This window comes from Protopterus annectens, chromosome 4.part1 (genome assembly GCF_019279795.1).
Source record: "Protopterus annectens isolate FY-2018-M chromosome 4.part1, PAN1.0, whole genome shotgun sequence".
Taxonomy (NCBI): Eukaryota; Metazoa; Chordata; order Ceratodontiformes; family Protopteridae; genus Protopterus; species Protopterus annectens.
In genome coordinates this window covers 685359212-685386488 of record NC_056734.1, presented here as the reverse complement: position 1 = coordinate 685386488, position 27277 = coordinate 685359212, and the positions used below count along the sequence as shown (strand labels likewise).

At 42.8% G+C, this 27277-nt stretch overlaps 1 protein-coding gene across 4 annotated transcripts in view; it reads right to left on the bottom strand.

Moving 5' to 3' along the window:
• IFT80 (intraflagellar transport 80) overlaps positions 1 to 27277 on the bottom strand; it is a 2191035-nt gene that overhangs the window by 1319617 nt on the left and 844141 nt on the right. For all 4 annotated transcript variants that reach the window (XM_044070463.1, XM_044070465.1, XM_044070466.1 and 1 more), the window contains exon 9: positions 2470 to 2649. In XM_044070463.1, the coding sequence (XP_043926398.1) occupies positions 2470 to 2649 (180 nt within the window). The remainder of the gene's footprint in view (positions 1 to 2469; positions 2650 to 27277) is intronic.

Sequence of the window (27277 nt, the reverse complement as noted above, 5' to 3'; positions counted from 1 at the left end):
CTGGTCCCTACTCTCACCACATATCACAATGTCATCTGCAAACATCATAGTCCACGGGGCCTCCTGTCTAATCTCATCTGTCAACCTGTCCATCACCACTGCAAATAAGAAAGGGCTCAGAGCTGATCCTTGATGTAATCCCACTTCCACCTTAAACGTATCTGTCACTCCCACTGCAGTCCTCACCAATGTCACACTACCCTTGTACATATCCTGTACCACTCTTACATACTTCTCTGCCACTCCCGACTTCCTCATACAATACCACAACTCCTCTCTAGGCACCTTGTCATATGCTTTCTCTAAGTCCACAAAGAAACAATGCAACTCCTTCTGACCTTCTCTGTATTTCTCCAACAACACTCTCAGAGCAAATATTGCATCTGTAGTGCTCTTTCCTGGCATGAAACCATACTGCTGATCACTAATCATCACCTCCCTTCTTAACCTAGCTTCCACTACTCTTTCCCATAACTTCAAGCTGTGACTGATCAATTTTATCCCTCTGTAGTTACTGCAGCTCTGCACATCACCCTTATTCTTAAAGATAGGTACCAAAACACTTTCTCCACTCCTCAGGCATCCTCTGACTTTCCAAAATTTCATTAAACAATCTGGTTAAAAATTCCACTGCCATTTCTCCTAAGCACCTCCATGCTTCCACTGGTATGTCATCTGGGCCAACAGCCTTTCCATTCTTCATCCTCTTCATAGCTGTCCTTACTTCCTCTTTGCTAATCTGCTTCACTTCCTGATTCAGTATCCCCACATCATCCAACCTTCTCTCTCTCATTCTCTTCATTCATCAGCCCTTCAAAGTACTCTTTCCATCTACTCAACACACTCTCCTCACTTGTGAGTATGTTTCTCTCACTGTCCTTTATCACCCTTACCTGCTGCACATCTTTCCCAGCTCTGTCCCTCTGTCTAGCCAATCGATACAGGTCCTTTTCTCCCTCCTTAGTGTCCAATCTCTCATACAACTCCCTATATGCCTTATCCTTAGCCTTTGCCACCTCTCTCTTTGCCATGCGCCTCATCTCCTTATACTCATGTCTACTTTCTTCATCTCTTTGACAATCCCACTTCTTCTTCGCCAGCCTCTTCCTCTGTATACGCTCCTGTATTTCCTCATTCCACCACCATGCCTCCTTGTCCTCCTTCCTCTGTCCAGATGTCACACCAAGCACCTTCCTAGCAGTCTCCCTTACTAGCTCTGCTGTAGTTACCCAGCTATTCGGTAACTCTTCATTGCCTCCCAGTGCCTGTCTTAACTCTTCCCTGAACTCCACCTCACAATCACCCTTTTTTTAACTTCCACCGTTTAATCCTTGGCCCTGCTTTCACACTCATCCTCTGCTTCTTGATCACCAGCATCATCCTGCAGACCACCATTCTATGCTGCTTAACTACACTTTCCCCAGTCACCACTTTAAAGTCTCTAATCTCCTTCAGACTGGCCCTCCTACATAGGATATAATCCACCTGTGTGCATCTTCCTCCACTCTTGTATGTCACCCAATGCTCTTCCCTCTTTTTAAAATATGTATTCACCACAACCATGTCCATCCTTTTCGCAAAATCCACAATCCATCTGACCTTCTGCATTCCTCTCCTTAACACCATACCTACCCATCACTTCCTCATCCCCTCTGTTCACTTCACCAACATGCCCATTGAAGTCCACTCCAATCACTAGTCTCTCACCCTTGGGTACACTCACCACCACTTCATCCAATTACTCCAAAATTTTTCTTTCTCATCCATCGCACACCCAACCTGTGGAACATTTGCTCTAACAACATTCATCATTACACCATCAATTTCAAGCTTCATAAACATAACTCTATCAGACACTCTCTTAAAGGAGCTAAATGAAAAAAGTGATGTATCTATTACCAAGTGAAAATATAGATCATTGTGAATACCTACATTGCATTGATACAGTATTTGGCAGTTCCTGACAACAACAGACTTGAAAAGGAACAACAATTGCATTTTAGTAAATCTATTGCACAACAGTTATAATCTGCTTTGGTCTGCAGGCAATGCTAGATCTAATCACTCCAGTAATATTTATCCACACAGGCTTCACCTTTGTGGCTAAACCACTCAGCTGTGGGCAACCCTAGTATTAGTCAAACCATGTTGTGACTTCATCATACATTTACACTGTATCAGATGGCAAGATATGACACACTCCTCTTAAATATTTCAATATCCCCCATATATATTTATACTGATTTCCCAATGCAACATTATAATGAAAGAAACATTTTTTTTCATAAAAAAATCTGAATGACTCCCAAATATTATTATGAAGCACTCCGCAATCATAATGAACATTTCAAAAGGAAATTGTACCATTTCTTTAAAAGACATAGTTTATGAAGTGCACAAAAGATGAGAACTGACAAATGTGACATTTCTAGAAGCTTACATGACAAGAAAGCTTTACAGGAAAAATACCTGCATACTTCTCCTTTTGAGCAAGGAGATTTTAAATTTCTTCCACTCCCACCTCTGTTCTATTACATGTGCAAATATCACATGCCCATTTCCACAGGCTCCTGCTACTTGTGTACCATCTGCAGACCAGGCAATATTGAGTATACTGCCAGTGTTCGGCTTTTCTAAGGCGTAAGACCACTGTAAAATATAAAGCAGATAAGAAAGGTGAAAAAATATACATTGTAAATCTCGCAGCTCATTATTCCAATGAAGATTTATTAAATGGAAATTAAGTATAAGTACACAATCACTGCAAATTAAGATCTTGAATAGTTTGTACAGTCAGGAGTAGAAAGAGCCCAAGAGGGCAAATTTTAAAACAAGCCAATGGTAGCAGACCTCTTATGTAGTAAGTTACTTGACAATGCACAAATGGCCACACTGTGGATTCCTTGATTGTGGCTGCTACAGTAAGGACTTCACCCTTGCCTACAGATGCAGTGATTCTGGAGTTGATTATAATAAATCTAGGGTGCAGGGAATACAGCTCCTAAATGCAGCTGTTAGGGGCTTGTCCCCATAAAAAAAGGTTTGTGGATTAATCAAAAGTAACTTGCCTCCTGCTACAATAAAGTAGCTAAATTTAGCACCACTCTCTCTCGTAGGACCTACCATTCTCACAGCTTAAAGCAATTAAACTAGCTTGAACTACACAACTACCTAACATATTCACAATTAACTATAGCACATGAACTCATTCATCATCCACAAAAATGCCCTGCATAGTATAACTTATTACTGACCTACTGTCCAGCAAGAGACCTCTGTGCTAGTAACAAATTCTTGTTACTTATAATGTTGCAGGAGACTCTCTCTACTCCCAGTATATTGTTAAACTCTGGAACAATATCCCCACACAAATAAAACTCTCAGACAAACTCAGTAGTTTTAAACCACTGCTTAAACAACGTCTTAACTAATCCTGGTCCTGCACATGCGCATCTCAAGGTTGGGACTTTGTGTTCACTGTACTATATTCTCTAAATACTCTCCTTAAACAGAATACACTCAACATGTCACTGAAATGACAAAACAATTTTTATACAAAACTGCTGCTTGTACAATATATACTGCGGTGGTGGTGCTGCGGTAGCGTTGTCGCCTCCCAGCAAGACTATGTGCCGTTCGATTCTCAGTTACAGCGCCTTCTGTGTGGAGACATGCGTGAATGGGTGTACCTTCGTTAAAGGTTGTGCGTCAGGGCTGCCAAACTCGGCACATAAAAAATCTACTGCCCATCATTAGCGGACCGTAGTTCCTCTGTGGCGAGCCCTAACCAGGAAAAGCCGAAAGACAAAAAAACAAACAAACTGTTGCTTGTACAATCCACTAAGTTGCACATGGGTTTTCTCTTTAGTAACTTCCCCCTCTGTAAAATCTAAGAATGTATAAATGTAACTACTGCCTGGGTATAAATGTAAATAGAAATGTTACTACTCTGTGTTTAACAGTACTTTTCCATTAATGGGCCAGCACTCAAAATGTCCAGTCCTGCTTATTCTTTTCTGGTTAAAGTAAACAAAGTCTATAACTCTAATTATTGTCATCATATACTAAGTGCAATTTAATATATTTTATCCAAAAGTCACAAAGTCTGGGAAGGGATTGAGAGGACAGAGTTAAAATTTGACTGAAAAATCAGAGATGTCTCTGAAGATCGGGGACAGTTGAGAGATATGCGGACACTGCCGTATCTTTGAGTAAGGGAAATTTTCAGGCTACTATTGCAGTCCCTGCATTGTTATAGTAATGACATCAATCACTATTTTGTGATCACATTCGGACCCAAGTGTCAAATCACTATTCTGATACTTACTGCGTCATCCATACCTCTCAAATGCTTTGCGCAAAACCAGGAACAAAGTCAAAATAACGTAGGGACACTTTTGAAAAATATTGCCTGACTGAACAGGTTTTGCATCAACTTGCATTTTATGAACAACATGTGACTTTACTGACTATAATCCCAAAGTAATTTACTACGAAAAAGTATGTCAGGGCAAAAATATGAGGTGAAATCACTGTCAGTTTACAGGTGTAGATTGCATTTCTGCCTGACCCACAATTAAAAAATACAACAGTACTTTAAAGGAATAATAAGAATTTTTTTTTCACTATTTCATGTGCATATCTGTAAACATTGCAAACATTTCCATAACGCCAGCTGTCCAGATTTTTGCAGAATGTCCAACTTTCTCCCTATTTTTTGTCTGCTCCTCATAAAAGCCTGTGTTACCACTACGTGTTTAGTGTGGCTGTACCACTCAAGAGTACCTCATTACCAGAAACGTGCCTCATTTGAGTCTTAAAAAGTTCACATTCCTCGCTGTTCCACATAATACCGTCCCATATTAAGTCAACAAGACTGCTTTATAAGTACAGATGTTTTCATGTTTAACCATCCTGTGAGGTCCCTAGCTGGTTGTTACATTATGGGAGGTAGTGTTCCACATTTTGGAGATTTAAGGTTGACAGTTATGACTAGGGCTTAATGAAGTTGGGCTTAAAAAAATCACAACACGCTGTCCTCAGACTACATTCCTCCAGATCTGCAGCAGCTTTGTTGGACCAAACTGTCATCCCGACAATGGAAGACGTAGAAACGGCTCTGGTTGAATGAGCCTTTACTTTGTGTGGCAAAGGTATGTTAGCAGTTGCATGAACAAATGAGATACAATCTGATAACCATTTTGAAAGGGTTGTTTTAGCTACTGGTCTACCTTTACTGGCCTCCGAAAAGGATAAAAAAAGTTGATCTGATTTTCTAATATCCTTAGTTCCATCAAGATAAAATCTGAGCTGTCTGTATACGTCAAGTTTATGCAGCATGTATTAAAATTTGTTGGAAAGGTTGGGAAAAAAGACTGGCAACTCAATGGCCTGATTGATATTAGACTCAGAACAGACTTTAGGCAAAAAGGAGAGGTTTGTTCTGAGAGATACTCTATCAGCATGGAAAATCATATAAGGAGGTCTGATAGATAATGCTTGAAGTTCTGACACTCTGCGGGCAGAAGTAATGGCCACTAGAAAAATAGTTTTCCAGGACAAAATTTTGAGATCACAAGATGATGCTGGTTCAAAGGGGGGAAGAATTATTTCAGATAGCATAAAATTCAAATTTCAGGGAGAATAAGAGATTTTGACAGGAGGCCTCATGTGAAAAACACCTTTGAGAAAAAACTTAGATAACTTATGGGCCATAATATTTAACCCATCCAATCCACAGTGGAAATTAGATATGGCGGCTAACTGAACTCGAACTGTGGCAGCTGCTGTTCCTTCCTTAAAAATCACTGTCAAAAACTCTAAAATGGATGACAAAGGAGCTTGGAAAGGGTCCCATTTTTTGTATACTGGCCCAAATGGAAAACCTTTTCCACTTACTGCGATATAGTTTTCTGGTGGATGGCTTATGAGAAGAAAATAGAATTTGTCTTGTGTCATCGGAGAGTGAATGAAGCCTGGCTATTTGGGGAAGTGGATCAGCCAAGCAGTCAGCTTTACAGACTGCAATGAAGGATGGAGGTCCCCTGATGGGTGTGTCAGGAAATCTGGAACTGGGTCCAGGATCCATGGATCCTCCAGCAGATGATGGTGAAGAAAAGGGAACCAAATCTGTCGAGGCCAATGGGGGGGCAATAAGGATAACAGTCCTTCCCAGTGACTTTGCTTTCTGTAAAAACCTGGGTATCAATGGCATTAGAGGGAATGCATATAGGAGACCCGGAGGCCAATCTTGTATGAGTGCGTCTCTCGGGGGATGTCCCGGAGGTGGTATTAGGGCAAAGTAGCTTCTGCATTTGGTATTGATGTGACTGGCAAAGAGGTTTCAGCCAGGCTGGCCCCATTTGCAGAAAATCATGTCCGCAACGTGTTGGTTGAGAGACCACTCATGAGGCAACAGGATTGCCCTGCCCAGCTTGTCCGCTATCACATTTATTTTCCCAGGATGTGCGTTGCTAACAGAAAACGCTGGGATGACACAGCTCATTGCCATACCCTGAGGGCTTCTCAACAAAGGGGATAAGACTTGGTTCCACCCTGTTTGTTCAAGTACCAGACCACTGACATGTTGTCTGTCTGAATTGCAATTGTCCCAAGAGGAAGAGAGTCCTGAAAGTACTGCAACGCCAGAAGTACTGCTCTCAACTCCAGAACATTGATATGCAGATATGACTCTTGATCCATCCATGTGCCTTGGGCAGTCTTTCCCTGAAAATGTCCTCCTCTCCCTATCAGGGAAGCGTCCGTGGTCACAGTGGCTACTGGGGGGGGGGGGCACAAAAGGTCTTTCTATTGTGACATGGAGACGTCAACCATCCCTGAAGGTCCCTCTTGCAAGAGTTTGTGATAAGAATCATATGGTTCATTGGCAATTTCTGGTAAGACCATTGAGCGCACAGGAGCCAATGAAGACTTTGCATATGCATCCTTGTGAGTGGAATGGCTAGAATTGCTGCCACCATCAAACCTAGTACCTTCAAGACCTCTGCAGCTATACGCTCTGTTCTTCGATACCAATGAGTTGACGTGTTGGCGAAGAAGTGAGACCTTTTCGACTGGAAGACAGAGTGGTGGTTGAGGTATCTAACTCTGCTCCTATAAAGACGGTATGCTGCGATGGCGACAAGGCAGACTTTTCGAAAATGACTGTAATGCCCAAGTGGTGGCAGAGTGTCAGAGTAGAGTGTGTTGCCTGAATCAATTGATGCCTGGTGGTAGCGGTGAGGAGCCAATCGTCTAGATATGGAAACACCTGGAGTCCTATATGCCTCAGGTGAGCTGTGACCACTGCCATGCATTTGGTGAACACTCTGGGGGCTGTAGTGAGACCAAAAGGCAGGGCTCGAAACTGGTAGTGATTGGCTCGCAGCCGGAAATGCAGGTGATCTCTGGAGTGTCTGTCCATCTTTATGTGGTAGTACGAGTCCTTGAGATCGATGGAGCACATCCAATCGCCTTTCCCTAGAAAGGGAAGAATGGCCTGAAGCGCCACCATTTGGAACTTCTCTTTTTTTACAAATTGGTTGAGTCTGCTGAGGTCCAAGATAGGTCTCCAGTCCCCTGTTTTCTTTGAAACCAAAAAGAATCTTGAGTAAGTTCCAAATCCAGTTTGGTCTGCTGGGATTGGCTGCATGACTCTTTTTTCTAGCAACTTGCGGACCTCTATAGTTGCCTGTTCCCTGAGACTGGGTGGAACATCCGGGATTCTGTTGACAGGAGTGGGAGGGGAAGAGAACGGTATGAAATACCCTCTGGAAATTATGCTTTGTACCTAGGTATCGGATGTTATGCTTAGCCAGGCTTCTGGGTACAAAGATAAGCGACCCCCGAATGCCTCCAGAGCCAGTCAGCGGGGTCTCCTTTCAGGAGCGCTGGTAGGACTGACCAGAAAACTGGCCTCTGTCACCCTGCTGTTGCAGACCCCCCCTGCCATGCGGGCGGCGTCTTCCATTATAACCCCCTCCTCTGCCTCTAGAAGGGGTTTCTCCACGTGTGTCCTGAAAAGCTCCCTGTGCTTTTCGGAACCACATCTTTCTGCCCTTAGGGCCCTTGGGATAGGGCTGAGTAGGGGTAGAAAAACAGACTCCAACGACAGATAGAGTCTTGCCTTCCTGCTCACATCTGGTTAGAGTTTCCTTTACCTTGGGCTCAAACAGGGATGAGCCATCAAATGGGGTGTTGATAAAGAAAGACTTGAAAGGCTCCGCAAAGGAACAGAGACACATCCAGGCTTGTCTACGTAGGGCAATGCCTGAACTAGCGGCTCTACTTGAACCATCAGCTGCGTAAGATATGAGACACATGGACGAGTTCACAATCGAGTTTAGAGTAGCGAGCTGGGTGTTAACTTTGTCGGCAACCCCTGCAGCTACCGTACCCTGGAGAGTATCTCCTAGCTCTTTCAGAAGATCTCTTTGTAGTCTTGTAAAATGGGTTAAATAGTTCAGTGATCAAAGGGAAAAAGTCGCTGAACTAAACATGCGTTCCCCATATCTATCCATGATCCTGGAATCTCTCTTAGGAGGATGGATAGATGAGGACGTCTCAGACATTTCCTTTTTGGTGACTGCCGCCACCACCATGGCATCAACAGGCACTCCCTTAGTCAAAAAAGCTTTGTCCACTGGGGCAGAGATTAACTTATTTGGCTTCCAAGGGACAGGTTCCATGGCCTCCGGAGACTCCCATGCCTTACGAGAGATCAGCTCCATGAGCTCATCGTAAGGCGGAGACACCCAAAAGGTGGAAGGTTGAGACCCGAAAGCCTTGAAGAGCACTGACTCGTCTTCAGTAGGGCTTTTGGACTGCCAACCGCCCCTCTGATTAAGGATCTCTAATATCTCCGCAGAGGAGATATCCTCAGAGGGGGATCGAGGGGACCCTTCTGACTCATCCAAGTCAGTGTATAAACACAAAAACTGCTATCTCCAAACTGGAAAAACAGGAACACTCTTAAAAAAACACAGAGCACTGCTGTGACTGCCAAGTTTTCTTTATTAACAGATTCTGGTACCTTGGCCCCATCGGCCTTCAATGGAATGAATACATATAAATCAGGCAGCTTTTTATAGTCCAACACCACACTCAATTCCACCAATAAATAAATGAATCAATTAGAAAGCATTAATTAACTTTGCTTAAATACACCATTACAAAACAGAGGTGTGCCCCCCCCCCACATAATATACACTCACACTTCATCAATAACAAAATAGCACAAGTGAACTATACATACATTTTATACAATGCATTATCAAAATTCCTATAAGAAGTTTATTTATTAAATAATTTCATCAATTTGTTTATATTAAATACAATCTCCCCGAGTACCATGGCCCCAACACTTCACGGCGGAAGATGAACTTTAATTTTAGCCAACCTGTTGGCTCTATGTTTAAGAAATTTGATTCAGATGTAATGTTGGAATATGTGAATCAAGTAGGAAATAATAACTTGGAAATTGTTAATTTATCAGATTTCGTTTTAACTAAAGCAATGGAAAGTGTTTTGGTCAAAGGCACGAAATATGTGCCTACATTTTTTCCTTCATTGGTGAATATAATAAATGAGATCAAAGTTTTCTGTAGGAAGCTAAATCTGAGGGTGTTTTTTAGCGTTAAAAAACAAAATGTTTGTTTAGAAAGTGATGTGTGTGTATTAACTGATGTAAACATTGAAACTGATAATTCTTTGTTAGACATTTCAGTGCATGAAAATCCTTTTGTTTTTTGGGATGAGGAAAGTGAGGATTCAGAGGATGAAAGTAATACAAACAAAGGTTTTTCAACTGGGTATAGTAAATTAACAGTACCCAAAGTGCCATATGTTAGTCCTTTCATGCCCCCAAGAAGCACTCATGTTATTAATGTTTCTGAAAGTGTATCATGTAAGCAGGTGGAATTTGCATACAACAGATGCTTATCTGGGTCAAAATCATGGAATTTGGATAAAGCTCAATGGTTAGCTCTGAAACAACTTCGAACTGTGACTGATCAGTTTGCATTCACACAGGCAGATAAGGGAGGTAATTGGGTAATTATGAATAAAAAGGATTACAGCAACATGGCCTTGGATTTGTTAAAGGATGTTAGGGTATATTGAAAATTGAGTTGCAATCCAGTAAAGGAATTTAATAATTCCTTGTTAGAACTTTTGGAAAGGGGAGAGAGACTGGGATTTTTTTTCTGGTGGAGATGTTAAAAAGTTGTATGTGAAATCTCCTAAAGATGCAATGTTTTTTGTTATCCCAAACATTAATAAGTGTCTAGAAACCCCCCCCCGGTTGACCTATTGTCTCGGGGTGGGTTCGTTTTTACAAAATGTTGGGATTTTCCTGGATTCCCAGTTAAAACCATATCTCCCAAGGATACAATCTTACATCAAAAATACAGCTCATGTATTGGAAGAAGTTAAGAAAATCCAATGGAACCCTCAACTGTATGTTGCCTGTGTGGATGTAAACTCATTATACACCAATATAAATATCAGAATGGGTCTAGAAGCAGTTATGAGAATGTTGGGAGAAGGACCCAAAACTACATACATTTGTCAACTTTTAGAGTTTGCTTTGATGCATAATTATTTTGGTTTTGAGGGAAAATTTTATTTACAATTGGAAGGGACAGCAATGGGGGCTGCTTTTGCCCCCTCATATGCAATCATGTTTATGTCATATTCTGAAAATATGTTTATGGAACTGATTTTTTAAAAATAAGGTTATGTTTAAAAGATTTATAGATGATTTGATTTTTGTATGTAGCGGAAATATTGGTGAATTTGATCAGTTCCTGGATTTGTTAGGCCGTAATACATATGGTTTGCTGTTCACTTATAGAGCAGATAGAAAATGTATGCAATTCCTGGATGTTAAATTTTATGTTGATGGGAATGGCTTGTTCCAGTACAAACCTTTCCATAAGGAAACTGCAGTGGACAGTTTTCTGGAAGCAGGTAGTGCTCATCCTGATCATTTGATCAAGTCACTACCATATGGGGAATTCAAAAGAATACAAACTAATACCTCTGATGTAAAGATTTTAGCGGGGGAGTTTGCAATGGTCAAGGATAGGTTGTTAAAATGTGGTTACAACATGGAATGTATTAATGAGCCACTAGAAAAATTGGGAAGTAAAAGGGAACTCGAGAGATTAAATAGAAGGTCAGTTCAAGGCAGAAAAGCTATTGATAATAACAATTTGCATGAACTGAAAGCTGAACCCCTGTTTTTGTTAGTAAATTTTCCCCTTTTTCTGGGCCACTCAGAAAGTTAGTCAATGATCTTTGGCCTATTATTTGTGGTGATGAAGTAGTAGGTAATTTGTTCCCTGAGAAGGTTGTTTTTTCATATGGAAGGTTTAATAATTTGAGAGAACTGTTAAGGACGAAAAATATAACTGAGGTAGTAGAAAGGAAGGGTATATTTGCATGTGGGGGTTGCAAGGTGTGTGGAAAAATAAAAAATGTGGATGGATGGACTATCAATGGGAAAAAGTTCTTTGTAAAAAATGAGTTTAATTGTAATTCATGTGGTGTGGTCTACATCATTGGATGTGGATGCACACCATGTAAATGGTATGTGGGACAGACAAAGAGAAAGGTTAAACTCAGAATCTTAGAACATCTGGGGGATGTTAGAAATAAGAGAATGGATAGTCCAATGGCACAGCACTTTTGCAGTGCACATGGAGGTCACTTAGATAGTTTTTTCTTTAGTGCACTGGCAAAGCCATATTTTGAACAAAATTTGGGGAGCGATGAATTTAAAAGGAAATTAGTTCAGTTGGAGTCTAAATTAATAGCTTATTTTGGCACTTTGTTCCCGAAAGGTTTAAATCTAGAAATAGAGTGGGGTATTTAGCATTTATTATTTATTTACAATATGATTAGGATTTCATTGCACAATATTTCATATATAGATAATGAAATAATATTTAAGGTGAAGTAGTACAGCATATCTATTAATACAAACATGTTTACAAAAGAAAATATTCAAGTTATTATTTAACATAACAGGGCTTAGGGAGGTTGCAATTCATATATTTTCTATGGACAGTGTATATCTTTACTTGTATTTAATATAAACAAATTAATGACATTATTTAATAAATAAACTTATTATAGGAATGTTGATAATGCACTGTGCAAAATGTATGTATAGTTCACTTTTGATATTTTGTTAATGATGAAGTATGAGTGTATATTATGTGGGGGGGGGCACATCTCTGTTTTGTAATGAAGTGTATTTAAGTAAAGTTAATTAATGTTTTCTAATTGATTAATTAATTCTTGGTGGAATTGAGTGTGGTATTGGAATATAAAAAGCTGCCTGATTTATATGAATTCATTCCATTGAAGGTCATTGGGGCGGAGGTACCAGAATGTGTTAATAAAGAAAACTTGGCAGTCACAGCAGTGCTCTATGTGTTTTTTTGAAAAGTATTCCTGTTTTTCCAGTTTGGAGGTAGCAGTTTTTTTGTTCATCCAAGTCAATGTCAGATGTCAAAGACTCCTCTGGGGAGTCCAAGTGCCTCCTCTTGCACAGTCTCTTCCTGGGTACTTCCTCAGTGGGGGCATCTGGGGAGGTCTCAGAAGAGCAGGGGGCGCCTTGTGGGGCTACTTGAGGCTCAGGGTCTCTATGCTTGGGTTGACCGGTAGAAGCAGGAGCGGACACAGGCTTTTGAGGGGAGGAGGAAGCCAGACCTGATGCTGATGATGTCTTTGGAGACAGGACTCTCCTCATGGCATCAAATGCACCATAGCTCTGACGAGAAGGGGTAGACGGATCCGAAGGGACCGTCCGATCCTCCCAAAGCGTGGCCATGGGATCCAAGCCCGAGGTAGGATCCGAGCTCATCCGAGCCAAAGCCCCGAGAGGAAGAGTCGACACTGACAAATCGGTAAGACTATCCCCTCCGGACCCAACAGGAGAGTGTCGGCTCCTAGAGTCCCCAGTCGGCGCTGAGGATGTTTGAGTAGATGGAACCGATAACACCGGAGCAGGTCTTGGCTCCACAGGCTCAAAAACCATCAGGTCGGGCTCCTTCGGCTCTGAAAGTCCAGTATGGCTTGGAGGAGGAGCAGTCAAGTCTGGGTTAATGGTCTTCGGTTCAAAAGAAGGCGTCGGAACCAACAACAATTTGGCAAGGCCTGGTGCCCATAAAAGCTTCTGCACCAACCAGTCCATATCCAGATCTGAGAGGCTGACAGAAGACTTCAAGGAGTGCACTGAGAGTGCTGACTGGAGCAGAGGAGATGAGGGAATCTCAGAAACTGGCTCCAAAGCTGTGTGCTGGCTCCGAATAGAAGGGACACTCGGTTCCAAGGGCAGTGGAACTGATGACCCTACACCCTCTATTTTTTTAGCCTTTTTCGATGCTTCGGAGTCACCTGAAGACTTGGATGACGTTGAGGATTTACTAGCACCATCCTGGTCACCCAGTGCTTCTGAGAAGGGGTGCTGAAGTAAACTCCTATCCACCAATTTCGTCCTTCTCTCTAAAAGAAACCTGGAAGAGAAGGAGTGACATATGTTACAAGAGTCTTGGAGGTGTAATGCCCCCAGACAATAAACACACTGAATGTGCCCGTCAGTGACTGACATTTTTTGTCCACAATCCGGACATTTTTTGAAGCCAGAATTAGGATGTGGCTCCTCTTTCTCATCAGACATCTCTAGTAATTTAGACAAATTCAAACAATTGAAAAAAACACACTCAAGAAATTATCTAACAAACTACTGCTAAGAATGTGGTTAAATACAAGGCCAACTACTAGGCCAACTCTATAGAAAAAAACCAAGCCAACACAGGGCACTTATCTAAATCTAAATCTAAGTCTAAATCTATATAGAATATATCTATATAGAATATATATATATATATATATATATATATATATATATATATATATAAAACTATCCTGACAAGAAAGTCAAGAAAAAAGTTTTTAAAACTTGCAAATAGATGAATCTAATAAAATTGGTCCAAGCATTCTGGAACACAGAGATCTATGCCGCAGCAAACTAGATCTAAGGTAATACCAGCAGTGCATCATGGGATAAGGGGCTTGGTCTCAAGCTACTGGCAAACCTTGAGCTTTGCTATCTGCCGTGTCGGAGCAGAGGATCGGCTCCGAACCCATCACTGAGAATAAACGGCGATATTTAACAACTTCACATGTACCTGTTTAACTTGAACTTAGTATAATGCAATGTGACCAAAAACAGCTTTTCTCCCCTGGCCTCCTCTGAAATACTGTTATCACAGTCCTGTCCCAGACTGATATTTTTGGTGATGCAGCTTTCCTGCTTTAAAGGTCGCCTCTGCACATTTATCAAGACCAGATGACATTCTTACATCATCTGAGAAAGTTTTGACAACTTGTGATTTCAGTTCCTCATCTGATGAGCTATACAGTTTTCAATCATGCACAAAAAGAAACTTTACACTTTGTTGTTATCTGGGAGCCAAATTGTAACTGTGACCTAATCTGTTAAGTAGACAGCTTAGTGGATTAATGGCAAGACAAAAAAGCACTGATGACAAAGAGTAACACTGGAATATCCCTCTTTGAATTTTTTTTTCCCTGGGATAATAATTTGTTCTTTATCATGGCTTAGCTGTAGACTGGTTTGCCAGTGTTTCATGGTCACTGTAAAGTAATCAATCAGTTTATAGAATATGTTATACATCTGTATAACATGTATATGCACTCTTTTATCCATGAATGTGGAATGCTGTCAAATGCTTTTTTGTAATCTAGCAATTCCATTCTCCAATTAGGACTTTAACAACAAATGATCCTTTGTGGCATATGACTGTCTATTATCCTTTTGTTCTATTGTCATGATAGATTTTATAGTCATTTAGAAGAAAATCAATCAGCATCAATTCCAGTACATAGTTTATATATCGTCGGAAGGCAAATTACTGGCCTATAGTTTTAGGACAGCTTGTATGTTCACCCTCAAGGAGGAGTATCGTTTTTCCTGGTGTTAACCAGGTAGGTGTCTGTTACAGATTTGTACATAAATAATCCTTCTTTGTTTAAATATGTGCATACTTTTAATAAAGTTAGGTACTGCATCAGGGCCTGGGGTTTTCCAGTTAGGAGCTTTTCTTAATTCTGTTTCACTTTCTCCAGCAGTTACTTCATCCCATTTCATATCCCATACATTTAAACTTCTCATGGTTTCTTTTACTTTTTCTCTCCATTCAGGATCTTTGATATGTTCCATAGGGTCTTCATAGATCTTGAACCTTAATATGTCTATTTCTTTTTTTTTAGTGGCATTTCTACTCCTTTTGACTTATTTCCCAATTCTTTAAAAAAAACTTTTTGAGTCATCATTGATTTGCTTATACTGTACTTTTACTTTATATTTATCTGCATATCTTCTAAGTTTTTCTGGCTACATTGATATCTTTAGTTTATCGTTGGCAATAGTATACAATAGATCCTGGTCTGTTCTGATACTGCACATTGCTTTTATCATGTCTATCTTTCCAAGTACTTTTGTTGATCTGTTCCCTATTCTGTAATCTTCTAACAGTGACATTTCTGGTCTTACTGCTTTATATTTTTCTCTAGTTGATACTAACAATGGCATTTGACTATTTTCCCTTACTACCCTTTGTTTTTGTGGCAAGACTTTATCTGTTATTAATTTAGCTGCACAGTAATATATCCTATTTACTTCTGTTATATTACATGAACTTCTGTGAACAGTCTTGATTACTCTGTTCATTTGTTTTATCAAATGTCTAACGTTCTGGGTCTTATTGACTTTCTGTCTTCTATTTCTTTCATTGACCTTAATATGTTTATCCATCTCAATTAAATCAAGCAACTCTTCCCTTAGATCATTTTCTTCTAAACTCAGGGCACATTATTTGTTCTCCATTTCCTGCAGGCATCCTACAGTAAGTTCCAGAACATCTTCCTGTGACATATTCTCTTCACCTTCATCCTGTATGTCATTGGCTGCTGTTTCATATGGGAACTCACTGGCCTATCACTCCACAACATTGACTGTGTCAGAGTTGTCACTGCCTCCTGCTCCTTCCCATGCTGTGCAACTCCAAATGAACTTCTGTACTGGTTTCCTTCTGAAGGCTCCAAAGTATTTTCATATGGCAAATGATCAGATGCTTCTCATTCCACCGGTTTCTCCTTAATCTGGCCACTCGCTGTTCTATCATGCTGTGATGTTACCAGAGTTGGATTTTGTACACTAAATCCTTCACTTTGCAGGTAATCCATAACTTTAGTTTCGATTTCTTTAATTTCTCCATTACTGATCCTTTTTTCTACTTTCTCCCTTTGTTTTCTTGCTTTTTGTATTGTAAAAATTTACATATCTGGATACTTTTGCCTGTACTTCTCTTCAAATATCTTTGGTGCTGCTTTTTTGTACTGATTAGTTTTGGTTTCTCCTTTATATAAATATTGCACCATATTAAATCTCTTTTTCTTTCCCATGTCCATATTTCTTCTTCAGATGTCTCCTGCTCCTTCTGTTTCTCCTTACTTTGGGGGCTTTATTCTTCCATCATGCTGTGCATAACCTGGTTAAACTTTCTACACTAAATCCTTCACTTTGCAGGCATTCCACAACTTCAGCTTCTATTTGTTTAACTTCTACTTTACTAATATTCTGCTCTGCATTCCCCCTTTGTGTTCTTACTTTTTGCATTGTGAAATTTTCCACACTTGTCTCTTTGCCATTTTTCTCTTCAAATACTTTTGGAGCGGCTATTTTTGTACAAACTAGTTTGACTTTCTCCTTTCCATAAACATCACACCATGTCAGATTTCTCTCTTTCCCATGCCCAGGTTTCTTTTTTATACCTTTCAAAAATCTCTAGATTTTGTTTTTTTATATTTTAGCACATCCTCAGTTGCTTCTTTAGCCAAATGACCCTAGGTTTCTTGGTCTATATAAAGTTTTTCATGAATTTGTCATATTAATGAACACAAATATGCATTTGAAGCTTTTGATAATTTTTCTTGCACAAATATTTTTATTTCTTCTAATTTCTCTTATTCTTCTTCTATACTTTCTATCCAGTAATTCTGGGCATTTTGCAAAATAGTAGCAATACATATTTTTTTCCTATCCTCAATATTCTATCAACTTTTTGGCTCTTTTTTTGGCCTGTCACTGTTTTTTCCAGACTATTACTTCCTTCTATAAGGGGGATCCACCCCTGAGCCTGGTATAACCTCAGTGTAGGAATGTTTCTGTGTCTTGAGGATTCTACACTATCATTTTCGCCACTCCTGGCACCAGTCTGCCTACCAGAAGTGGGCACTTTTTATCCTGGGACATGTGCACCCAGCTATCTTTTTTATTTTTTTAACCTACTTCTCTCCATGATATATGTTATATAAAATACAGTCTACATACCAGTGCTGTCTTGGTGAGATTTTGTGAAAAACAGAGCCTATCTTGTGAAGGTACTCAACAAGATTTGAGTATGAATTCAGTTCCAGCAATTCTAATTTATTTTTGCTTGCTGATTTTATCATGTCTTCATTCGAAGCCATGTAGAGCATTCCTAATTCTTGGTAAGCCTTTTTATGTTATTTTAAACATGCAGATCACATTTAAGTTCATCATTTATAATCACTCTAAGATGTTCTGTATGGGAGATTATTTCAGTTTCATGTTTGTTTATTGAAAAGATTTTCAAATTCACTTTGTCAGGCAGGCATAATTTGGAGTAAAATAGCAGTAGCTGTTTTTTCAAGGTTGAGTAGTAATTGGACATTATAGAGCCATTTCTCAACTGAGGTAAAAAAAACTTTCTGTGCAATACAGAGTAGATGAAGCAGGTTAATAAATGCACAAAGAAGTGTAGAGTCATCAACATACTGAATAAGGAGGCTGGACCTGCGAAGGTACACAGGTCATTGATAAAGATATTAAACAGAAGGGGACAAAGAATAAAGCCTAGGGGTACACAAGTGGACATGTGAAAGCAGGGAGCGCGAGTATTCTGCCAGTTTATATACTGGAGCCTGTCAAATAAATAGCTCTTGAACTAAAGTAATAAAGAAGAGAGTCTACGTTGGGACATTTTATACCTGAGTTTAGGATGAGAAACTGTACCGAAGGCTTTAGATAGGTCAAGGAATATGGAGGAAACAAGTTTCTCCAAGTCCCTGTATTTCTTTATAGTGTCAGTGAGTAATATAAGGGCAGCAGCTGTACTGTGTGCTGGACTGAAGACATGTTGGAAGATGTTTAAGAGATGTTCTGGAGGAGATGTTTATGAGTACATCTTTCAAGAATTTTTGAGAGAGGTGATATCACAGTAGGCTGAAAATTGTAGACATCAGCAGGGACGCCACCTTAACGAAGAAGGATAATATATGACTTTTTCTATAATGAAGACACACAGGATTCAGCTACTGATCTATTAATAAGGATAGAGACTGGGTATGCTATGGTACTAGCAGCTATCTTTAGGTATTCAAGTAGGAGGGTTGTCAGTTGCAGGGCAGCAGGGTTTGAGTTTAAGTACAATTTTATTTTATAACTGATGTAGACACAAGTCCTATGTGGAAGTTGCTATCGATGGCTATAGAGGGTGAATTAGATTCCTGTGCTGAAAGTGGGGGGGGGGGTAAAGGAAGTGATAGTGTGTGTGATGTATGGAGAATATTGGTTTGGGTCCAACCTGTTGATTACTTAAATAATGGGAATGGATGTTACTGTGGGGGAGGCGAAAGGATGAGTGTGAAGAGATTTTAGTTAGGGAGGCAATATTTTCTATACAGTAGATATTGAATAATATAGAAATTTCTAGTGGAGTGCAATTACGAGAATGTCTGTGTTCCTATTTTGAGCCCAGATGTAAAAGGTTACGTACTGATGTCCAAAATTTTTAGGGGTCATTTTTGTGTTTAAGTCATAAATGTCTATAATACTATTATTTTATCTAGAGTGATTTTTTTACACAGATTATTACAGAGTTGCAGGTTATAGGGAGTTTTATGCCTGAGTCATTATTTCCAAGCTTTGTTGTCTCTGTTAGACATTGTAGTGTAGTTTTTGTCTGGGTAGTGAGTAATGGAAATAAGAAGTTATGTACTCACCATAACGTTCCATCTGAGTAGGTAAACTTCATTTGTCAGCAACTTATGGGTTATCAGATCCATATCAGATCCGAGCCGGCAGTTTCAAGCAGCTAAGATCCGAGCTCCAAGCTCCTCCCCCTTACCCATAACTCACTGCTATCCCTTCCTGACCTCAGATCAAGTTTTCCTAAAAACAAGGCTTGCAATCACAACCTGTGTAGGGAAAACTGGTTACAACCTACCGAGAAGCAGGAACATCAAAAACATCTGAAGAGGACAGGTGGACGGAGGGAGGGACGGTTGCTGACAAATGAAGTTTACCTACTCAGATGGACGTTATGGTGAGTGCATAACTTCTTAATCTGAAGTAGTTAACTTCATTTGTGCATCAACCTATGGGACAGAGTCCCCAGCTACCTGAATCTTGGGGGGCCCACAAGGAAGGATGTTGAAGCCAAAGGATGCTCTCCCTCTGGAAACCAGATCTAACTTGTAGTGGTTTATAAAAGTGTGAGATGAGGCCCACATGGCAGCCGAGCAAATGTCATCCAACGAAACTCTAGCCCGAAAAGCAGCAGAGGTAGAAACAGACAGAGTTGAATGGGCACGGACTCCCTGAGGAGCAGGCCTGCCAGAACTCTCATAAGCCAAGAGAATACACTGAGAAATCCACCTGGATAGTGTGACTTTAGAAACAGCTTTCTCCAAACTGGATTTAGCAAAGGACACAAATAACTGATCTGAACGTCTATGACCAGCTGTCCTGTGCAGATAAAATCTCAACTGTCTGTGTACATCCAAAGAGTGTAATTTGAATTCGCCCTTATTTTGGTAATTGGGAAAGAAGACCGGCAAATTAATAGACTGATTAATTAGAAGTTATGTACCTACCATAACGTTCCATGTTAGTTGTCTTCTCTCGCCTTCTTTCTTGCTGGATGGGTTCGGAGCCGATACTCGGCTCCGACTCAGCACTTGCTTTAGCTTGAGAACTCCTTTTACCAGCTCGAGGCAACCCTATATCCCATGATGCAAGGCGGAACTACCTCAGATCTCGTTTGGCAGCTAACCTACCCTGCTAAGGACTAACCTAACATAATTAGGAAAACAAGTTCATAAAAAGAGTCCTCATATGAAGGCTCAGGAGGAAACAACTTGATAGGAACTCTTCAAGATCTGTCCAGGCCAGGGGGTAGGAGGGAGGGACGAAAGAAGGCGAGAAGACAACTAACATGGAACATTATGGTAGGTACATAACTTCTAAATGTTAAGTTGTCAATCTCGCCTTCATTCTTGCTGGATGGGACCGCGTCCCTAGCACCTGTATCCCGGGTGGCTCAATGGAACAGACTCTTGAGAACTGTGGAACCAAAACTGGCCCTATCTCTGGAGGCCAAGTCCAACTTGTAATGAGAGACAAAGGTATGAGGCGTGGCCCAAGTAGCTGCTGCACAAATAGTATCAATGGGTAGTCTATCCTGAAAGGCTGCAGAAGTGGATAGACTCCTGGTTGAGTGTGCTTTTGGTTTAGAAGATAGCTGCTTGCCTCTGAGAGAGTACACAAAGGAAATGGTGGAAGTCAACCATCTGGATAAGGTCACTTTAGAAACTGGAAGACCTATCCTGTTTTCTGCATAGGAGACAAATAATTGGTCCGATTTTCTGAATTGTTTAGTTCTATGCAAATAGTACCTGAGCTGACGATGGACATCCAAAAATGAAGCTTCTGTTCAGCTCTGTCGGAATAGTTTGGGAAGAAGACTGGTAGATCTATAGATTGGTTAATATTGGTTTAAGACACAACTTTGGGGAGAAAGGAAGGGTTCGTTCTTAATGATACCCTGTCCTTATGAAAACCAAGTAAGGGGAACGAATGCAGAGAGCTTGAATCTCGAAACCCTTCTTGCTGAAGTGACAGCCAGTAAGAATATAGTTTTCCAGGTCAATAACTTCAAAGAACATGAAGCAGACATGAAGGGAGGTAGTATCAAGGATGCCAACATTAAGTTTAGATCCCATTGCGGAGGAGGATGCTTTATAGGCGGCTTTAGGAGAAAAACTCCTCTCAGAAAGGCCTTGCATAATCTATGAGACATAATGTTATTGTCATGCAAGCCAACATGATACTTGGAAATAGCAGCCAGTTGTACTTTAACTGTAGATGACGAGGATCCTGAATGAAAAACCTCCGCCAGGAAATCTAAAACAGAATGTACAGGAGCAGTAAAGGGATCAATATTCCTGGAATTTGCCCAAATAGAAAAACGCCGCCACTTGCTAGCATAAACAGTCCTAGTGGACGACTTTAAGGAAGACACTAAGATGTCTCTGACGGAGTCAGAGATCATCGGAAGCCTGGCTAGGGAAGGAAGTGGAGCAACCAAGCAGTGAGGTTGAGAGAATGAATGGCCCGGTGCTGCTGACCCGACTGGTGGATCAAGAGATCCGAACTGCGTCCAGATGCCAGGGCTGCACCAGAAGGTGACGATGCAGAGACAGAAACCAAATTTGTCGAGGCCAATAAGGGGCAATGAGAATCAACTTGGCTCTCAAAACGGTGGCTTTCTGAATGACTTGTGGAATCAAGGGAAAAGGAGGAAAAGCGTACAGAGGTCCCCGGGGCCAATCCTGGGTTAGAGAGTCTCTCAGGGGTTGGCCTGGAAGGGGAAAGAGGGTGAAATAATCGGGCACTTGTTGTTTTGAGGAGTAGCAAAAAGATCGCAACAAGGAGTGCCCCACTGCAGAAAAATCTGATCCACTACAGATTGATTGAGAGACCACTCGTGAGGCATCAGAATGGATCTGCTCAGCCTGTCCGCCAAGAGGTTGGACCTGCCCGGGATGTGCGTTGCTATCAGAAACCGATGAGAGGAGATTGCCCATTGCCAAAGTCTGAGAGCTTCTCGACACAACGGATAGGACCTGGTCCCACCCTGCTTGTTGATGTACCAGACCACGGACATGTTGTCCGTTTGTACTGCAATAGTCCCCGTGGGAAGAAAGTCGTTGAGGGCCTGCAACGTTAAAAGCACCGCTCTCATCTCCAGGACATTTATGTGCAGATGGTATTCTATGGGTTGCCACGTCCCGTGGACCATCCTGCCCTGATAATGCCCCCCCCACCCGATCAGAGAGGCATCCGTAGTGACTGTGGCAACTGGAGGAGGGGAAACAAAAGGTCGGCCCTGATGAAGAAGATGGGAAGATATCCACCAATTCAGATGAGTTCTGCACGACTGTGTGACTAAGATTTCGTGCCTCATCGGGAGACTGTGGTACGACCACTGCGTGAATAGCATCCACTGCAGAAGACGCATGTGGAAGCGAGCCAGTGGTAGTAGAACAATGGCCGCAGCTATAAGACCTAGAACCTTCAGTATAAATCTGGCTTTGACCTTGTTGCTCTGCAATAAAATCCGAACGAATTTTTGGATGTCCAGAATTCTTTGATCTGTTAGTCTGGCTAATATTTTGACAGTGTTTAATTCTGCGCCTATAAAGGTGATAGATTGGCAAGGCAGCAGAGAAGATTTTTCGAAATTTACTGAAATTCCCAAACTCCTGCAAAGCTGTAGAGTGTAGTCTCTGGTCTGAAGAAGCTGACACCTGGTGGTGGCGGAGAGGAGCCAGTCGTCCAAATAAGGAAACACCTGGAATCCTTGACATCTCAGATGAGCTGTGACCACTGCCATGCATTTGGTGAACACTCTGGGGGCTGAAGTGAGGCCAAAGGGCAGGGCTCTGAATTGGTAATGATTGGTCCCTAGCCGAAAGCGGAGAAACCTTCTGGAGCGCCTGTGAATCTTTATGTGATAGTACGCGTCCTGAAGGTCTATAGAGCACATCCAGTTGTTCTTGCCCAGAAAGGGCAGAATGGACTGAAGCGTGACCATCCGGAATCTTGCCTTCTTGACAAATCTGTTTAGACTGCTCAGGTCTAATATTGGTCTCCAATCTCCCGTCCTTTTGGGGACCAAAAAGAATCTCGAGTAGACGCCGGATCCTACCTGGTCTGCCGGCACAGTCTGGACGGCTCTTTTTCTAGGAGCTTTGAAACCTCCTGTTCTGCCAAATCCCTTTGACCGGGTGAGATGTCTGGAAGGGATTGTTGAGGTACGGGATACCTTTCGAAGGGGATTTTGTAACCCTCGGATATGATCGACTGCACCCACATATCTTGTGATAGGGATTGCCAGGCTACTGGGTACAGCGAAATCCTTCCTCGACTGCCTCCAAGGGTGGACAGCCGGGCAACACCTCAGGGATGCTGAAAGGGCTTCTCAGGAAGAGACTCCCTGTTGCCCTGGTTCTGAGGACCCCCCCTGCCTCTAGGGCGCGTCTATTGTTGTTACCCCCTCTGCCTCTGGGGGCAAACTGACCATGTGTGTCCGGTGTAGCTCCTTGGGCTTTGCGGAACCACATCTTCCCCCCCTTCTGACCCTTGGGATATGGTCTAGAAGGAGTGGAAAAATGGACTCCAACGGCAGAAAGAGTTTTACCGTCCTGCTCACACCTGGTCAAGGTATCCTTCACCTGAGGTCCGAACAAAGCCGAACCATCAAAGGGGGTATTGGTGAAGGATGCCTTAAAGGGGTCTGCAAAATTACAAAGCCGCATCCAGGCTTGGCGTCTAAGAGCAACTCCTGTGCCTGCGGCCCTGCTCGCTCCATCGGCCGCATAGGATATGAGCCGCATGGAGGAGTTGGATAGGGAATTCAGGATTGCTAGCTGTGAGGCAATCTTTTCTTGAGCCCCAGCAGCAGAAGGATCCTGGACCACTTCACCCAGTTCCTTGAGAATATCTCTTTGAAGCCTGGTAAAGTGACAAAGGTAGTTCAGCGAACGCATAGCAAAGGTCGCTGAAGAAAACATCCGCTTTCCATACCTGTCCATGGTCCTAGAATCCTTGTTAGGAGGATGGACAGGTACTGAAGGATCCGCCAGTTCCTTCTTAGTGGCCGCCGCCACCACCATAGCATCCACAGAGACGCCCTTGGAAAGAAACTGTTTGTCCGTAGGGGCCGTGATAAATTTGGATGGTCTCCTGGGGACAGGTTCCACAGAATCTGGAGCGCCACGCCTTCCGAGCCACTACCTGCATAAGTGGGTCGAAGGCGGAGACACCCAGGAGGTGGAGGGTCGGGATCCAAAGCCTCCAGGTATACCGACTCATCCTCGGAGGGATCAATGGATGGCCAATTCCCCTCTGTTTGAGGAGCTCAAGGATGTCTGAAAAGGAGACATCCTCAGAGGGGATCGTGGGAACCCTCCGACTCATCTAAGTCGGTATCCGATGTAGTAGACTCGGGGGAGTCTGTGTGTTTCCTCTTACATGTCCTCTTCCGAGGGGGTTCACCTGCTGGATCAGGAGAAACTTCAGAAGAGGAGGAAATTCCCAATGGGGAAACCTGGGGCGATGGATCCCTGGGCCTGAGAGCAAGAGGCTGGCAAGAGGCGTCTACAGGCACTGAAGAGGGAGGAGCTAGAGGGATGGACCGCTGACCTGGCTCAGAGGCCAGGACACTCCTCATCACCTCAAAGGCTCCCCTCCCCGGGAGGCCGGAATATCCCCGATCCGAGGATACAGGAATTCCCGGCTCCACTGAGAGGTAAGGCTCCGAGGCCGATGTCGGTGCCGGGCTTACCAAAGCCGAAGCCCGAGAGGGAGAGCGGGTCGGACAAGGGTCCGATGCCACTAGCCCCCCCGGAGCCGACAAGGGAAACCAGACGACCGGATCCCTCCAAGGAAGGCCTCAAGGAGGAGATCGGAGCCGAGGACGACGGAGCTGAAGGATGTATCGGCTCCGGCGCCGAAACAGTCGCTGTCCCGAAGCTCCGGCCCGAACTCTGGTGTGGAGTCGGAGGAGGAAGTTCAAGGGTGAGACAATAGCAAGTCTGTTGAGACGGGCTATGGAGCATTTGGGCCAGTGCCTGCGACTTCAACAGCCTGCTTACCACCCTCTCTAAGTCGTGGTCAGACAGCCTGGAAGATCTCGAAGATCGGCTCCGATGGCTCCACTCCGACAAAAGAGGAGACCCCGGAGCCGAGTGGATACTCTGCAACGAAGGGGACCGAGATCTCTTTCGGGACGAAGTCATTGGAGCCGAAGTCCCCTGAATTCCAGATGGAGCCGAAGGTTTCTCGGCTCCGATGCTGGATAAGGTGTCGGCTCCAGCCAGAGCCGACAAGGCCACAGTAGACAGGGTGTCGGAACCAGTCGGTGCCGAACTCACTACTTTTGAAGCAGATAGATCGGTTCCAGCCGGAGCCACCGGAGGAGGCTTGGATACTGAAGCCTGAGCCTTCGGTGGCTTAGAAGGTTTCCCAGACCCTGTTTTAGAGGGAGAACCTTCTGGCTTAAGTAAGCCACGGAGGATTAGCTTATTCCTCCATTCCTGCAGGACTCTCTGGCTAAAAGAGTGACACAAACCACAGGAGTCCTGCAGGTGCAAAGGCCCCAGGCAGTAAACACAAGAAGTGTGACCGTCTGTCAGAGACATTTTCTGACAGCACGAGTCACACTTCTTGAAGCCTGAGACCTTGCCTTCCTTAGACATTATCCTAGGAGGAAGTCACACACAAACCCCAACAAACACACACAACTAATCCCCTAACACACAACACACAGGTAGGGATTAACCAATGGGGTTTAGGCCTAACTAAACTTTTATACTAAAGGAAATAAAAAGTTTTGAAATATAAGGGAATAGGGTGGGCTGTAACACTACAGACTATAAAAATGGAAACAAGGGGGAAATAAAACCCTAACTAAACTTTTCTCTTTTGACAAGAAAATTACTTACCTCAGCTGGCAAAGGAGACCTCTTTTGCTAAGCGGCAAACGAGATCTGAGGTAGTTCCGCCTTGCATCATGGGATATAGGGTTGCCTCGAGCTGGTAAAAGGAGTTCTCAAGCTAAAGCAAGTGCCGAGTCGGAGCCGAGTATCGGCTCCGAACCCATCCAGCAAGAAAGAAGGCGAGATTGATAACTTAACATTATTAGTTTCAGAAGCAATTTTGGGGAGAAAAGATGGATTGGTCCTGAGGAATACCCTATCCTTGTGGAAAATCAAGTACGGAGGCTTGGCACAAAGGGCTTGAAGCTCCGAAACCCTTTTTGCCGGTGTGATAGCGACAAGAAAGGCCATTTTCCAGGACAAGAACTTGAGATCTACCGAGGCAGCAGGCTCAAAGGGAGAAGCTGTTAAGGCCTGGAGCACCAGCGATAAGTCTCAAGGAGGGATCACATCTTTCACCGGAGGCCTTAGTAGGAAGGTGCCTTTTAAGAAGGCCTTACATAATCTGGATGAAGTCAGAGGGCCAAGATCACATCCAACGTGGTAATGAGCGATAGCCGCCAACTGTACTTTGACTATGGAAGAGCTAGCACCTTTATCAAACAGTCCCGACAGAAAATCGAGCACAGCTGGTAACTGAGCTGTGAAAGGATCTAGGTTCTGATGTTCAGCCCAAATAGAAAAACATGTCCATTTGCTACAATAAACCTTCCTAGTAGACGGCTTGTGGGCCGCCACTAGGATCGCTTTGACCTGGGAAGAGATACCGGGAGTCCGAACTAACAGTGGAACTGGATCAACCAAGCTGGGAGCTTGAGGTTGTCCAGGTTCGGGGTTGGTAGGCCCAGGGGGTGAGATATCCGATCCGGAAGGGGATCTAGAATCCAGGAAGGATTCACTAGATGAGACCACAGATAAGGGAACCATGCCTGACGAGGCCAGAATGGGGCAATGAGGATTATCGTGCACCACAACCGTCTGGCTTTCTGCAGAAATTTGAGCATCAGGGGAAGGGGCGGATAAGCATAAAGAAGACCGGGAGGCCAAGCATGCACCAGAGCGTCTCTTGGTGATTCCCCGGGTGGGGGAATTAGAGCGAAGTAGGTGTCACACTTCGTGTTTGAAGGAGAGGCGAAAAGATCGCAACAAGGTTGACCCCATTTGGAGAAGATCTGCTTCGTTACATTGGGATTCAGAGACCACTCGTATGTGGAGAGGATGGTGCGATTCAGTCTGTCTGTTAGGATGTTGGACCGACCCGGAATGTGCATCACAACGAGAAAGCGGTTGGTGGAAATCGCACATTCCCAAACTCTCATGGCCTCTAGACAAAGTGGATAGAACCTGGTTCCCCCTTGTTTGTTGATATACCAAACGA